The sequence below is a fragment of the Microtus pennsylvanicus genome, chromosome 15, assembly GCF_037038515.1.
Source record: "Microtus pennsylvanicus isolate mMicPen1 chromosome 15, mMicPen1.hap1, whole genome shotgun sequence".
Lineage (NCBI taxonomy): Eukaryota > Metazoa > Chordata > Mammalia > Rodentia > Cricetidae > Microtus > Microtus pennsylvanicus.
In genome coordinates, this window is record NC_134593.1 from 28972904 (window position 1) to 28989580 (window position 16677).

At 48.2% G+C, this 16677-nt stretch overlaps 1 protein-coding gene across 2 annotated transcripts; it reads right to left on the bottom strand.

The window, feature by feature from the left end:
- Window positions 1-1575: 1575 nt before the first annotated feature.
- Chmp7 (charged multivesicular body protein 7) lies at window positions 1576-14641 on the bottom strand. Of its 2 annotated transcripts, XM_075950087.1 has the most exons (10): window positions 14233-14641; window positions 12286-12457; window positions 5843-6028; window positions 5538-5671; window positions 4712-4760; window positions 4356-4475; window positions 3991-4089; window positions 3718-3778; window positions 3155-3334; window positions 1576-2933 (listed from the first exon to the last, which is right to left on the bottom strand). In XM_075950087.1, the coding sequence occupies exons 1-10, from the start codon at window positions 14529-14531 to the stop codon at window positions 2881-2883; spliced, it is 1353 nt and encodes a 450-aa protein (XP_075806202.1). In that variant the 5' UTR covers window positions 14532-14641; the 3' UTR covers window positions 1576-2880. The 2 variants fall into 2 exon arrangements, with proteins under 2 accessions (XP_075806202.1, XP_075806203.1); XM_075950088.1 differs by lacking the exon at window positions 3718-3778 and having other exon boundaries at window positions 2668-2933; window positions 14233-14611.
- Window positions 14642-16677: the final 2036 nt, after the last annotated feature.

The window sequence follows — 16677 nt, forward strand, 5'->3', positions numbered from 1 at the left end:
TGTGGTGTAATTCCAACACTTAGGAAGTAGGTAGGAGGATCTCTGATGTGAGGCCAGTCACAGACTGTGTGAGCTCACATACTGAACTCCTTTTCCCAGTACCCAACTCCCTGTACCCTGCTTCATTTATTTCATCTCCTGGACACAATGCTAGGTGGTGGTTGGTGTTTCTGATGTCTACTCTGCAGATGTAGAGACTAAAGCAGGAGCTGAGGGATGGCTCGGCAGTTAGAAGTGTGTACCGCTCTCGCAGAGGACCTGAGTTCAGTTCCCAGTACCCATGTCAGGCGGCTTCACAACTAGCTCTAACTCCAGTTTCAGGGGATCAAATGTTTCTGACCTCAATGGGCACCCATACTCATGCACATACCCACTCACACGGTTACAAGGCTAAAGTACACAGAAGACTAACTGGCCAGTGCCACACAACTAGTAACTTGTCTCGCTCTAGTTTCACCATGCTGGAGTGAAGGTGAGGGCCAAGGTTCCTCTTTGGGTAGGGTCTGTCCCTGCAGTGGGACACTCTGGCTGAAGTTGGCTATTTCTACTACAGTCCAGGAGGGAGACAAAAGCCTGGCAGGCCTTGCTAAGCCCAAGACCACCAGACTGAGGACTAAGTCCACTGGATGTTGGAAGTGGTCTCCCGGGCACAGGGTGGGTAGGTGCCACAGCCCAGGAGCAGGGTTAAAAAAGAGAGAGCGAGAGCGAGAGAGCGAGAGAGCGAGAGAGCGAGAGAGAGAGAGAGAGAGAATGAGGAGAGACAGCAGCACTCTGAGCAGAGTGGAGATAAACTGTCTTAGTGCTCCGGCCTTCCTGCGGGAGGAGCTGGGTGAGGACTGCTTAGTCGCTCAGACAGCAACACAAAACCAGGTAAAGGGCTGCTCCACCCTCCCCTCTGCATCCCTTGTCCATCAGAGCCAGCCATCCAGACCCACTGTGGGGTTGCAGGTTCTCCTGAGACAGTTTCACACAACAAATGGTGGGTGCCCAACTGGCCCTGAGGCCTCCTGGGCTGATGCTCCTTACACCTTTTTCCGGCTGGCTCGCCTGCCCACACAGCCGGAGCTGCAGGCCCAGTGCGCAGCAGACCTGGCCTGTTGCAGACTGCACTCGGCCTCAAAGCCTCCTTCCTCCACAGGCACAGCGGACAGCATGCACAGCACAGGCCAAGAACCAGAGGCGCTGGACTAGTGTGGAGCCACCACATGGGCAGGGTCGATCTCGGTGTGGAGAACAGGGCCTGGGAAACATCGCAGTATATGGCTCAGGGCTGGAGGGAGAGTTCTCTCAGGCAGGCAGGACTCCCTGCAGCTCAGGGCCTGTTATTCAGCTCCTCCACATTTTCCAGAGGCCCCGGATGAACAGCGCCTAAGTGTGGATATGTGTGTGACTCTGAGAGACGGGAAGGAACAAGCACTAACACAATGACATAGTCTGGTGTGTACGGCTACACAGCTGTGGTCCCAGCTCTTAGGGGAAGCTGGAGGATAAAACTCAAGGACGGTCTCAGCTACATGAGACCTAGCTTTAAAAAAAAAAATTGACACAACCTAAAGAACAGACAACAACAAAACCTGGTGGTTTTCTCTTTTAATAGTTATTTACCAGATTAAAAAAGAAAAAATAGTGATTGTTTTTCTTCACCCCCAATATTTCCGTTTGCCAAAGCTGAGTGGGAGGGAGAGACTCGTTGAACAGTGATTCGTGCTCCTGGTCGGAAGCAAAGTCCTCCCCTCTGCTTTGTGCCACCGCAAGCAGGAGGGGCAGTGCAAAGAGATCCAGGCAGACATCGTCCCGGACGGCAGATTGGCAGTGTGGCTGTCATTTTTCCTCTCCACGCTGCCACCTCGACATTCAGACCTACCCTCTCCTGCCTGCCCCACAGTTCATGGAGAGAAGATGCACCCACGGGAGGCAGGCACAGGGCAGAGCAGAGGGCAGCCCATACAGATGCAGCAGGCCAGGGCCACCTCCTCCTATTGCACATCCTGGCTCAGGCCCCTGCCCTGAGTGGTGGATACATGGTGAGACGCTTTCCAGATCCTAACAGTGAGTGTCAGGCTCAAGAAACAGGGAATGTGGCACCATGTGGCTTGCTCCAGAAAACACACATAATTTATGATGGGGCCAAAGCAAAAACTTAGCTTCTTTTACACCGTGAGGCCTGTAGTTGACTCGTGTTTCTCCTGCTCAGATTAACCCCTTCCTCACCCCCATCAGCAGATCTGCTTCTGCCTAAGATGGAAGAGGTTGTGGCGCTGAATGACAATAAGCCACCCCTGCAACTGCCATGACCCTGAACCATTCAGAGAATTTGACAAAACAGGTAGAGAAACATCTTGTGGACAATGTTTCTCCAGACACTCAGCTGTTAGGTCTCTCTGAGTAAAACTTGTTTGACTCTCATTCTTAATTCCAATAAAGCAGAGGACAGGGGAGCAGTTTAACTGGCATTGCAGATAACAAACTTTGTTTTAAAAACCTTAGGAGTGGAAGACAGGGATGGCTTTGATGGAAAAAGCTGCAAACCTTTCACCTTCACTGGCTGCAACGAAGCTGGTGGGTGAAGACAAACCTAACGGAGCCAATGGCAAGAACTGCAGGCTATCAGAGACGACGGTCACACACAGAACTGGATAAACTGTGGCACTATAGAGACGAGAAGGTAGGTCCATGACATCAGCTTGGAGCACACCTTCACAGCATGGCTTCCAGGAGCTGTACCTGTCTTGTCATGAGTGGTACCCTCCAGAGAGATCCAAGTGGTTCTTTCCTCCTCTTTCAACAACTTCTCAGTGTTTCTCATTAAATAACTATGTACACACACAAGGCTGTCCCTCTGTGACATGAGGGTCCTTCACTTGAGTTCCTGCAATGGCTTTAGAGAGTCGGTTCCAATTGCCTTTTTGGAGATTTACTGCTTGGGACCAAACCTGTGAAAAGAAATGACAATATTCAATAGGAAGGCCTATGACCAAAGTGTCCCAAAGTTTAAGTAACTGGATCTCAATGTACATAACCACCCCCCCACCCCCCAGCAGGGCTTTGGAATGCAGGCAAACCAAGTTCTTGAGATGGAACCTATCTGTTGTGTGCCTGGCTCCTCTGTCAGCCAGAGTCACATGTCCAGGGTCTATGGGAAGCTGCTCCTTACCTCCTTCTGATAAGGACAGTTTCTCAAGTTCAGCTTCAAGTTCAGCATCCAAGATCCTAGGCTTAGGCACACTGTTGGTATAAAGCGTCTCATGGGGGTTGTCAGGCAGGTCCAAAGGTTCTTTGGTGGTGTCCTGAAGGAGGATGTCCAACTCCTTCTCCAGTTCCTCACTGTCGAAATCTGGGAGAGAGATGCCATGTCAACCCCAGGAAAGAAAGGGATGAACCGATGTGCCCAGCAGGCCCTCTGCAGGTTGCAGTCACATGACTCATGAGGGAAAGGGTCCCCTCGGGCAGATATTCTTTCTCTATAGGGAGAGCTGGACTGTCAGATGGGTATAGTTCACTGAGCCCAGGAACCTGGACCTGCTTCCCTTTGCCCTGGGAAAGGACTGCCAGTCAGACACTCTGCCAATACGGACAGCTGTCTGAGAGGTCACCTTAACTCCCACCAACCACCACTGCAGGTGAGCCCCAGAGAGGACCAAGCTCATGATCAGACCTGTTCTGGCCCAAGAAGTGAGGTCTCTCAGAAAGGAGGGGGGAGTGTCCTTGCCAACTCACCTAAACCATTAGTTACCCCACCAGCCAGGGTTTGAGAAACTTCATCCTGCGTGTCACACAGCTGTAAGACACAAACACAAAACTCTGAAGGGAATGCTGGCTCTGGGCAGCTCGAAGCCTTTAAGGAAAATGTTCAGGGTTAGTTACAGAGACCTGACAATCAAAAAACAGTTCCTCTCAGGCACAAGGCTGAGTCAAGTCTGGAAAACTGGCCCGCAGCACGTCTCTACCATGTTTGCTACAACTCTCATGGACTCTCCCAGGCCCCTGTACCTCCTGGATCTGATCCACAAGGCTCTCTGCCTTCTCCACTGTGACATCCTTCATCGAGAGTTTCAAGGCTCCCACACCAGCTTGGTATGCATTAAAAACCTAAAGAGAAGATCAAGTTACCTGTGCAACACTTGCCAAAATACAGACAACTATATTTCATCTCCAAAGCTAACTTCAGGCTTTCTTTGGCCACCCAAGGCAAATGAATTAATTCACTTTACACCCAGAGAAGCTATACTTCCCAATAGGGAAGGGAACCCAGCCACACCCTGGAAGAACCCAGGACTCATTTAAACAGTAGGCCACAAGGGAGGGAGATGCAGTGTGGGAGCCTGGGACCACAGGGCACGGAGGGGCGTGGCTACCATCTGGTCCGTCTGGGAGGCATAGATGCGATCCAGGATGCCTTGAACAGTGTCCAGCTTGGCGTGCAGGGCCTCAATGCGTTTCTCTGTCCTCTGCTTGGCCTTGAGAGACCTCAGTGCCTGGCGGGTATGGAAACAGATCAGAGCAGGACATGATAGGCCACAGGGCATAAGCAAGACTGCCCTGCTCAAACCACGAGAGCATCCCAGCCTTCTCCCTATAAATTAAGCTGTGGTTTCTGAGAACCTGCAGATGCTGCTCCCTGAACCCCAGTCAGGCTGCTCTCTGAACTGCTGGGCCCCTGTATCTGACAGTTGTGGATGTCACTCCTAGGCTGCAGGGGAAGAGAACCTACCAACTGCTTCTTTCCAGCTCGGCATGCCCGGCGGGCTTCCTCTTTGTACCTGAGGAATGAAGGACAGGTGAAGAAGGCTGTACAGGGGCAGGGTCTCTGAGTATGATTGAGAGCACTTAGTGAAAGTAGCTTCAGACTGAGGTCAGTAACTCCCTAAAGCCCACAGCCACAGTGAGGGCCAGCTACCCACTGCCAGTTTCTGGAAGTGGGTCTCAACAGAGGCTTGAGCAGCTGTACGTGGCAAGGCAAGGTGATCTTGTCCTGAAGGTGAGAGAATTATACACATCTTTCCACTCTAAGACATGGGATTGAGCCCTTCACATTAAAGCCTTTGGCCATGTCTCTGAGTCTCCCAACGCTCCTCTATTTCTCTGAGATACAGAGTAAAGAACTCTAATTCAGTGTGCTAGTCTTCCATTCAGGGAAGTGGACTCTTGCAGAAGCACCCCAAGGAAGGAGCAAGAGATCCTTAAAAAGGCCCTGTGAAGGCGTGGACCCACCTTACTATCTCCCCACCTGTGGACAACACCAGGCTTCAGAAGAACATAAATAAGATGTTAGCAGCTGTTATCACGGGAGGGACAAGAGGCCGTTTTTCTCCTTTATTTTCTGTTTTCCACGTGGAGTACCTAGCGCGTGTGTAATTAATACGTAGTTTTTTTTTTTTTTTTTTTTTTGCAGATCTGGGGACAAACCCATGACTTCATGCATCTAGATAAGCACTCTACAAATGGAGATATAGTCCAAGTGTTTTTTTGTTTTTTGTCTTTTGAAGAGACCCACCCATGCTGGGGCTCCATGGCAGCTAGGTAAGAAAGGAGATTACCTTTCAGATTCTTGGGATAAAGACTCAACCTTTCGAGAGAGAAGCTGTTCACTCTGCATCAGCTGGTAGACCCCAACATCCACATCATTCACAGGAGACACTTTGGCGTGTGGCCCCCTGGCAAACTTCACAATCTAGGGGGAAGGGACAAATTAATACTGTCTCTACCACACACGCTGAGAAATTCACAACCAGGCCTGGGGTGGGCATATGAGAGCAGACTCAGTCCCTGTGAGTCCATGCACACACAAACATGCACATTCATTCATGCAGGCACACACCTACAAAGAGGCATGCTTCCACACCTTCTCTCCATTCTGTTCCAAGACCGTGACTCTTTTCTCCTTCTGCAGCTGCAGCAGCACCAGATAGAAGGTCCTCTCGTCTGGGCAGGAATTGGCACACAGAGTACTCAGCTCTGACAGGGCCACCACAGGATGGGAGGAGAGGGGTGAGTTCTGGTATAGGCGATACACCTCCTCAGCCTTTTCCTGCAGGAAAGGCATAGAGATTCAAAGTCCTGGTTACCAACTCAGGACACAAGAGCCTTGACCCTGAGCTTCAAGGCCATGCGCCCACAGGAAAGGCCTGAGAGTACTGAACCGGTACCCAGTGGCAGCATAAAAGAGCAGCCTTTGGGCAAGCACAAAGACTGGAGTTTGGATGCCCAGCACCCAGGCATGGCAGCACATGCCTGTAACCCTATCACTGTGGCCAAGACAGGCAGAAACCCACAGCTCACTGGCTAGCCAGCTTAGCCAGACAGTGAGCTCTGCATTCAGTGAAAGACTGTCTCAAAAAATAAGGTGGGGCCAGTGAGAGGCTGAGCGGGTAAGGGCACTTGACACCAAGGCTGACAACTGGGAATCACAAGGTGGAGCGGAGAACTGAGTTCCACAGATTGTCTTCTGACCCCTACAGGCACACCATGGTGTGCACACACACACACACACACACACACACACACACACAAGGATTTGTATACTTCTTAAACTTTGGGAGAGTGGGTGACTGTATAAAACAAGACATACAAAGTGGCAGCTCCATGTTGGCATGTCCACCTGGGCTGCGCATTGTTGCATCTGCCTGGCCTGAGGCTCCTCACAGGAGGAGTAAGGCAGAGGAGGTGGAGTGGAACTGGCCATGATCTAGAGCCAAACTTTACTTTCAACTTAACCCATGACCCTGCAGCTGCCAGTCTCACAGATCCTCAGCTTCTTGCACATGAACTGAGTAGATGATGCTTAGTCCCTTTTCTGTCCTGGATCTCCACAGACAAAAGTGCAGAGTGAATGTTATTATGCCTGGATAAGAGTCAGGAGGAAGAGCATGTGATAGACAGCAGGAATAGGCAGGCTGCACCAATGAGAAGATTAAGAAACAGAAGGGCCAAGACACAACGCCACTGTCCCTCAGAGGGTTCTTAGAAGCAAAACAAAGGGCCATTGATCACAATGTTGAAGGGTCAATCATTACTAAGGGAAAGAGGTGGAGAGAGGTGTCTAAAAACAACAGGCAATCCCGGGCACAGAAGTGTGAGTTCTCATGTGTACATGTGTGTGTGTGTGTTTCCCTGGGGGGGCACAAGAAGAGAAGCACTTCAATATTGTATAAAATGAACATCTCACCTCCTGTTCTTTGTCTTGCAGAGGATGAGCAATTGTTGGAGGAACTGCATGGCTAGGCTGTCAGAGAGTCAGCAAACAGCTGGAAAGGATGGACTGAAGAGTTAGGATTAGAAACCAGGAGGCCATTTATGCAAGAAGAGACAAACTACCTCTCTGAAGAGGAGAACACTTAGGAAACAGAGAGATGGGCTAGATCCCAGAAAAACTTAGAGGATAAAAGCAGCAGCCCCAGGTGTCTGAACAAAAACTAATGGAGAAAGGGGACTTGGCTATGGCTGGGATGACTCATATAGAAGAATGCAGGAGAAGCCTATCTCAAACACCAAAGTTCCACTTTGGACAAGCCAGACATCAGATGTACAAGTCTGAAGTTCAAAGGAGACTGCAGAAGAGCAAGGAGAGCCCTCAAGTCCCCAGCACACAGAGGGCAGTCAAGATCCAAGTGTGAGTGAGAGAACACAAGGGGATTCAAGGGAAGGCAGCAGAAAGGAAGACCAATGCTGAAACAGTGAAGTCACCCACAAGAGACCCAGACGACTGTTTGGGGGTACCAAGGAGAACCCACAGTTCACTGTGAACAAATCCAGGGGAAGGAATCAAGAAGCAAGCAGTCAATCACATCCAAGACAGTGCACAGGAGTCTAGCAAGACAGAGACTATAGTCAGACCTGACTGCCCCGCCCCGAATTAGCAGCCATTCCTATCGAGAATACTTAAGAGCAGTGTGACGGTACACACAAGACTCAGTACACAGCATTAGTAAAAAGGGGTGGGGAAAACTGGCAGGCTGGCTGACTGGCTAGGGAAAACAAGGGTTTCCCTCGTCACATGTACACAAATACCCAAGAACAGAAATTGAAATGGAAAAAAGTAAAAGTGTAAAGTACTTAAAATAAAAAAGAAGCTAGAAGTATAGTACATTGGTATAGCACTTGCTTAGTACACATGAGCCCCAAGTTCAATCCCTAGTAGCAAAGAGAGAGAATCAATTTTTGGTTATGCTTGAGGCATAAGATGTATCCCTAAGCAAGACCAGCAATTAGTATTTCAAAGGAAACTGGATGTTCTCACTGCAGACATTTGAAAACTTCTGTAAAAGACGTCATGACAGTTGGCGAGGTGTCTCGGCAGGTAAAGGCATTTGCTGCCAAGCCTGCCCACAGGAGTTCAACCTCCAGTGCCATATGGTGGAGGGAGAAGTGACTCCTGCAAGTTGTCCCCTGACTTCCATGTGTCCCACAATGAGCACATCCATACACATGCACACAGATTCACGCACACAAAAACAAATGTTTTTGTTTGTTTTAAGGACATCATAAATAAAAATTAAGCAACAATCTAAGAAGTAATATTTCTATCTTTGGGGGTGGGAAGATGGCTTAGTGGGTAAGAGTGTTTGCTGCTCAAGCATGAGGACCTGAGTTTGACCCTTTGCACTTACAGAGAAAGCAGACTAGAACCAACATCTGTAACCCCAGTGCTGTGCAGGGCAGAGACAGAAGGATCACTGGGGTCTGCTGGATTCCAGGCAAGAACAGGTTCAGTGAGAGACCCTGTCTCAAGGGAATAAGGCAGAGAGTAACAGGGCCCCCGACGTCCTCCTCTGGCACTACATGTGCACATGTGTGCGAGCATACACAACACACTCTATTTTTATTTTATGTTCATTGGTGTTTTGCCTGCATGTATGTCTATGTGAGGGTATCAAATCCCCAGAAGCTGGAGTTACAGACAGTTGTGAGCTGACATGAGGGTGCTGGCAATTGAACCTGGGTCCTCTGGAAGAGCAAACGGTGCTCTTAACCACTGAGCCATCTCTCCAGTCCCCTTAAGACAGTATTGATTAAAGTAAAATTAGTACAACTCCTGAAAAGTAACGGTGCTGTAAGGGCTCACGCCTGTGATTCCAGCACTTAAGAAGCTGAGGTAGGATTGCCACAAACTGAGACCAACTTAGACAACATTGTGAAAACCTGTCTCAACACCACAAAATATCAGGTAATAATTTTGTATGTGTGTTAATGTGTTCACATGTGTGTGCCTATGTATGTAAGTATGTGTGTGGAATGTATGTGGAGCCCAGAGGTAACATAGGTATATTCCACAATCACTCTCCACCTTATATTTTCAAGACAGGTGTATAATTCTGCTAGACTGGCTGGCCAGCAGGCCCCAGGGACCTCCCATCTCTGCTCCCCAGCACTGGCATTCTAAGTGCTAGTCTTTGCACACGGCTTTTTATGTGCATACTATGAATCCAAACTCAGGTCCACACTTAACCAACTGGGCTGTTTCTCCAGCCCCTAACGGGGCAATTATTTTTGTTAAGAATATGAAAGGAACAAAACTACACAAATGTTGTAATGCACATATGACTGTAATAAACTATCTTTCCCATGGACTTACAAAAAAAACCACACAAATGTATATGCACAAGCCTAGTAAAGATGGAAAACAAGAGAAACTGTAATAACTTAAAGTCCACTTACGGGACAACCAGTGACACATAGTGGCAGGGATACAGATTACTGTACAGCTGTCAAAAAGAATGAACTAGATTGCGTAGGACCCAGAAAGATACTCCCAACACATTAAAGTGGAAAGAGAAACAAGCTATGGAGCCATTCTATTTCTAGAAAAACAATGGAATGAATGTGTATACATACATACATACATATATATATGTATGTATATACATTCATTCAACAAATATTTACTGATTACTATTTACTAGACATCTTTCAGTGTCCTGAAGTTCGTGGAATCCCTTTTAGTAGGACAGCCAGACAATAAATTAGTAAACATACAGGCTTTTCAGTTAGTAGTAAGTGCTAACAAGAAAATACAATGGTCTGGAGAGATGACTCAGCAAGTTAAAGTGGTTGAATCCAAGCTTGATGACCTGAGTTTGACATCAGGAACCCAAGTGAAAAGCCAGATCTGTTGGCCTGCGCCTGCAATCCCAGCACTCCATATTGAGTAGGTATATGAACACACTTCCAGAACTGATCACACACAGTTCCCAGAGAACTGCCTGGAAGCTAATGGGTCAGCCAGCTTGGACTTCACAGTAAAGCAGGAACAAAAGAATCCTGCTTCAAAACAAAGTGCAAGAAGAGAATCAACTCTCAAAAGATGTCTTCTGATTGCCATATATGCACCATGACAGATACATATCTGCAAACATACACATACCAATAATAAAGGAAATTTTGTACATTAAATACTATTTTAAAAATTGAAAGAGTAGCAAGGTTAATAAGAAAAATTTGTTTTTCCCTTTTACCTCTGATGGCCTGCCACACTGTATGTACAGCGTGCATGTGCGCGCGCACACACACGCACACACACACACACACACACACACACACACACACACACACACACACACACCAGAAATGCTTCAACTTCCCATAGTCCTTCCCCAGGTAAGACCAGCGTCTGGAAACTTGCTCTTCATCTCACTTGGGCTTATGCCATAGATAGGAAATTTGGTACAGCTGTCTGAGTCTTAATGCTCAACATATAAGGACATTCATGCTGAAGTCATTACAATGAGGCCAAAGTGAAGAACAGTGGTAATTGAACAGTTAGAAGTCCCAAAGTAACAAAGAGTAATGTAACTGTTACAAAGTCACTTGATTCAAAAGTAACAAAGAGTAATGTAACTGTTACAAAGTCACTTGATTCAAAAGTAACAAAGAGTAACATAACTGTTACAAAGTCAGTTGATTCAAAAGTAACAAAGAGTAAATGTAACTGTTACAAAGTCAGTTGATTCAAAGGTGAAAGTGTTACAGTCAACTCATCCCAGATGCCAGAGAGAGAGAGAGAGAGAGAGAGAGAGAGAGAGAGAGAGAGAGAGAGAGAGAGAGAGAGAGAGAAACCTTGGCCAGGCAAACACCACTAATGGTACTGTTACTGGCATGGTATGCTCTCCTGCCAAAGCATACTCGGAGATCCAGAAAAGATGCTAATCCACGGAAACCAGAAAGAACAATGAAAGGTTGGAAGAAAGGGCATCATCCCAGTACAGGGTGGAAAAAACTGAACATGAACTGGGAACTGTCAAAGGCATTCAGTTTGATCAAAAATATATTCTCTATATTTTACTAACACATCAAGAGGTCAAAATGTGGATTTCAGGACACCTATGTTCTACTGAGTGAAAAGAAAATTTTGTTTTGTTTTTGGTTGATTTTTTTTGTCTAGTCTTAAGAAATAAAAATTCATGTTCCTTACATGTTCCTCCCTATAAACACCTTCTTCTTTACCCAACATGATGAACCATTACTTGTGAGAAAACAGGACTCACCACATATTTGAAATCAGATGTCACCAAATGAAACATGTAGTAACAGGAGGTGGCAGAATCACTACTGTGCCCTGTCGAGCTCTAGGCCCACTTCTCTACTGCACAGGATCAGACTGACTACACTGCTTTAGAAAGTGACTGCTGGTTCCCACCCAACTCCTAGCGAGGAGCAGCTGAGAAGTGTGACTGCTCAGGGCTCTGAGATCACATCTGTCCTGCAGTCAGCACATGGCCTGGGCTAGGAGGAAAAGGTAGCTGTGAAGGTGACTGGGCAGCAGGGTAGGAAGGGATGGTGCCTCTGGCCTCACCCAGGCAGAGTGGGGACAGTGAGAAGCAAGTCACTGGTGAGCTAGACGGAGAAGAGAGATTGGAGGGAAGAAAATTATAGCTCAGTAAGCTGGAGCTTGGTAGCAGAGCGCTTGCCCAATGCACTCAAGGGCCAAGGTTCAATCACAAGTACAATCATAAATACACCAGTTAATTTAATTCATTAAATACTGGGAATTTCTTGCAGTAAACTGGAGAAGGCAGAGGACACCCTAAACTATAGCTTCTCATTAATTCCCTCAACTGCCAGGACGTGATCAACTATCTGTTACCAACAATTCCAGACAAAGCTCACTCTTGAAATGTAAAAATAACCCAACGAGTATATAGCCCGACAAAGTACATGGCAAAAGACATCATTCAGACTCAGTCTTAGTCCCATTACTTGGCAAAGAGACAGTATTTTCCTAAGGATGCTTGTGGTGACCCTGTCACACCTGATGCCACCCAGCTCCCCACCCCCATTCTGCATGACCACCTTAAGCAGCTCCACAGCCACGAGCACCTCCTCGGCTGGAACTTTGTTATCCCCCAGCATGTTAGAAAGAGTCCACTTGAGGGGCTTCAGCAGGAAGACTCCAACCCCCCAGGAGATCCAGCTGCTGTCCACACTGGCCATGAAGTCTGATTCTCGCTGCAGTTCACCTCGACTGCACAGAAAGAGAGACAAAGGCATGTAGGGACATGTAATGCAATGACCTTTACCCTCAGAGGCATATCATCATCATCATCGTCATCACTTATTGGAGCAGGGCCACCTGCACTCCATGTTCAGCCTCCTAAGCACTTCACACAATAGGTGGTGTCACTAAGTAGGAGACTGAGGATCTAAGACAGTAAAGGCGGCCAGATGACACCAAATTCGTCTGGCTCCAAAATTGCAAGTGTCCCACTAAGACAATAGAGGCACAAAAGGCTTCACTGGGCCCAAGCTGAAGTTTCCTTCTACCTATGGGCCTGGGAACAATCAAATGAAACCCTGTGCAATAGGTTGGACCTAAGGAGGGAAGCAAAACTACACACAGCAGGGTCTTATACTGTCTCTAAGCCGGGCTGGAAGTGAAATATATTTCCTAGTAGTGGTAACAACAGGGGCCAAGTCTACTAAATGCTTGGCACAGGTAATCACTGTGTTAAGGGTTATATAAAGATCCTCAAGATTTAACAACCAACCTACATAATGCCATCACTGTAATTTGCTAATTGGTCAAAGGCTTACGGATGGCATGTCAGCTATGCAGGGCCACTGCTTAGAAAAAGGTAATGCCGGGACCCAGGCATAACTGTGCAGCCCTCAAGCAAAGCTGTTGATGTGTGGATGGCAAACCTGGACAAGTACCAGGAAGCTTCAAGATTCAGCAGCCGGGACAGGAGGTTTCAAGGTGTTAAAGGTCTCTGGATTTGGACATGGGTCATGACTATCCTGTATTAAGGGGCTTATTTTGGTTTAGTCCCTCATTGACTCAACTACTTTTCACTTCAGGCAACAGGTAAAACTTTTTCCACAGCACACTTTCTCAGAGGATAATTTTAGAAAGGTTTCTTAGGTCAAGGTCAGGCAATGAAAGGCACTGGGAACAGAAGTAAAGAAGTGTGACCATTAGTGAGAAGGCATTACGCTAAATACAACAGCCCTGACTTTCTCTGTATTCATTGAAAGAGGCATGATGCTAGGCTGGGCCCAGCATAATAATACATCCAGTGTGAAACACAAATGATTTAGAATCCAAAGACCAGGGACCAGTGTGTAACCTGGGCATAGGTTACTTGCTCTCTGAGGGGCTCGGTTTCTTATTTTTAATGAGGATAACTGTATTATCTTGCCTTGGATTACTGAAAAGGCCAGAGACTCGAGTATGAAAGTATCTGAAACTATGAAGTATTGCTCATCTATTAGATATGTCACCTCTTCAAGCATGACCTGAACACTGCGCCTGTCACACACTTACCACCTAAAGCCCTTTCCGGGGCCCCAGATACCCAGTTAAACTCCCCTGTCCTCTGATCCAGTCTCAGTCCTGGGCATGCTAGTTGTGTGACCTGTGCCAGAGTTCTCTTATCAAGATGTCTATAACCCGACAAGAACTCCCTCCTTCCTCAGTTCAAAGTACCCATCTCAGAGATCTGCTGCAGAGGTAATCCAAATCCTGAGGAGCTGCCGAAATAACTGCATTTCGGGATCCCAGCCCAAGTGTGCCGCTGCCACCGCTGCCACGATGGTTCTCGTCCGGACCATTCATGACTAGGGTCATTTCACAGCGATCCCTCTTTCTCTTTCTCCACACATCCATGGAGCCGCCTCCCCGCCCTCCTCCTCCACCCATTGAACAAACCCTGGACTCTGAGTCCGGGCTGTCAAAGAGCAGGTCTGAAGTCAGCCCTGGGGAGCCGCCCCCCGGCTTGGTCCGCACGCCCCGGTCCTCACCGCAGCAGGTCCTGCAGCACCGTAGCCAGACCCAGCGGGACACTGCCCTTCCGCTGGAAGGCCTCCTGCAAATCCCGCAGACGCAGGCGCACCACCCCTTGGCGGCGGCTGTGGCTCAGCACCAACGGTGCCCAGAAGCCCATCTTGCTGTCCCAGTCGGTGCTGTTCACCTCGCGACTCCTCTTAAAGGCGGAGAACAGGAAAGACATGCGCTCCTCATCCTCCTCCCACTCGGGCGGCAGGAGGCCCGCCGGGTCTCCCCCGGTCGGGGCTTGGGCCTCCCGCTCCGGGGACCACATCGGAACCCCAGCCCCGCCAAGGAACCGAACACAAGCCTGGCCCGGGTCCCCTTCCGCCCCAGGTCCCTCTCGGCTTCCGTCGCTCCTTCACGCCCTCCTCCTCAGCCTCTACGTCACCGCCGCCGCCAGTGTGACAAAAGTCCCGCAAGTCCTCAGGGCGCAGGCGTAGCGCTGCATTCCTTTGGCCCCGAGCAGGAGATGTGGGCGTTTCCGCCGGAGAGAGACGCAGTACGCCGGCGCAGAACCTTCCTTCCTTTCCCCGGCCTTTGTGCGACGGGAAGGGTTTTGCGCTTCGCTGCGACCCTAGAGTTGGGCGATGCGCCCTAGAGAGGCGAGCGATTGCGTCTTCCCAGGTGGTTTGGGTTTAAGGTAGCGGGACTGCAGCTGCGGGACGGGCAGGTGGATCTTAAACCTTGGATCTGGTCTACCGTTCCTAGCCCAGGAACTTTTACATTAAATAAATGTTCAAGAGACCTTCTTTTCACTAGACTATCAATCGATAAACAGAAATGGTCCCCAAAGCTCCGTGACAGCGCACACAGTTTTAGGGCTACATATGCTTCTGCGCACTTTCTGCCTTGTCCGTTTTCTTCCGAAAGTCCGCATCCCGCCAGCACGATTCCGACTCTCCCCTGAAGCCCCGGGTTGTCAGGGCTTCCAGTACTGCTTCTACCTCCAACTCCTCTCCTTCGCACAAGGAGATAGCTATGCAAGTATCTTGGAGTGACGGCGGTGCAGCAGAAAAATACTTTTTACGGAAAGTTCCTTAAACTATACCCTTTAATTACTTTGCAATCTTGAAGAGTCTCAAAAAAAATCTCTTAGGTCTTGAGAATAAATTGTTATGGTAATAGTGGTAGTGTTGTAGCCGGGTTGTTTTCACCCAAAAGGAACCCAGGACGAGCTCGTTATGAATTTAAAGTTTTTACTGAGCCACACGGAGCCGGCCGAAGGCACACAAATCTTATAACTGCTAGTCTAGAGAGGCGGCCCCGACTAGGAATAGACGGGATTATAAGGGTAAATAAACCACGGGTTCAGTACTTCCGTTGACGCGGCGGCTGTTGGAAAGCACAACGGGATATGAACTTTTTAACGAAAATGGGGCACAGGTGTATTGCCATGGCTTCTCGGTCTGATCGGGGAAGCAGAAAGTCTTGGAATTACAGAAGCAGAACTGTTATGCCCAGATGCGCGAAGTCTCCCCCAAAACCAACAAGGAGACCGACTCCCGTATGTAAAAGCAAAGAGTATTTTATGCAAGTTTTCAAACTCGGTCTCTCCGCAAGCTCAACTTATTGGAATAAACGGAGAGCCCCGAGCTCAGTTAGAGTTGGGTTTTTTATAGTAGTAAAGGTGGGGGTGAAGGGTTTCTGAGGCTCAGGACCCCTGATTGGCTGACATTTGTCTAGGGGTGCCCTAGTGAGTGTGCTGGCAGGAGATCCTACTACAATAGTTGGAACGTTAGTCATTTCCTTTGGAAGATCTGTTCGGAGGTGCTCGGGGAAGTCTCAGTTTGTGGTTCTTCCTGAAACCAGGTATCGCTTGAGGGTAAATTACTGAGACTCGGGTCTCCATTAAAATTATGGATGTCTGAGTCCTACTCTGGCAGGTGATAATGGTTGGAAGTAAAGAACTTCCTTTGGGTGGACTGTTTCTATTTAGCTTATTGTGGCTGGCTCCTACAAGAACAATGCAGGTTCATAATGGTCCCCTTAAGAAGCACAGATGCCTAAGGATCAGCTTGAGGTTCCTTCAGGAATTAGTGAACATATCCTTTTCATTTTATTAGCGGTGATTTTTCCTGAGCTGGGGCACCTCCTGCGTGCTGAACAAACACTCTGCCACTGAAATATACTGATTTTTAAATATATTTTTTAATTTTTATGTTTGTGTTTCGCCTGCTTGTGTGCAAGTGCACCGTGTACATGCAGGATCCGCAGAGGCCATAAGAGGGAGTTGGATCCCTTAGAATTGTAGTTACATTTGGGAACACACACACACACACACACACACACACACACACACTGTGGGTGACATAACCTAAGTCCTCTAAACTACAGATCCAGCCTGGAAATATGCTGATTTAAAAAGAACCATCAAGCAAGCAAGCAAGCAAATAATCTAAAAGACGAAAGGAGCAGTT

Bases quoted from the DNA above. Each gene is read 5' to 3' on its own strand.
- Chmp7 (XM_075950088.1), bottom strand. From the start codon at position 14,531: ATGTGGTCCCCGGAGCGGGAGGCCCAAGCCCCGACCGGGGGAGACCCG. The intron at 4,761-5,537 runs GTAATCTCCTTT...TTCATTCCTCAG, and splicing joins TTATCCCAAGAATCTGAAAG to GTACAAAGAGGAAGCCCGCC. The intron at 4,476-4,711 runs GTAGGTTCTCTT...CATACCCGCCAG, and splicing joins GAGCTGGAAAGAAGCAGTTG to GCACTGAGGTCTCTCAAGGC.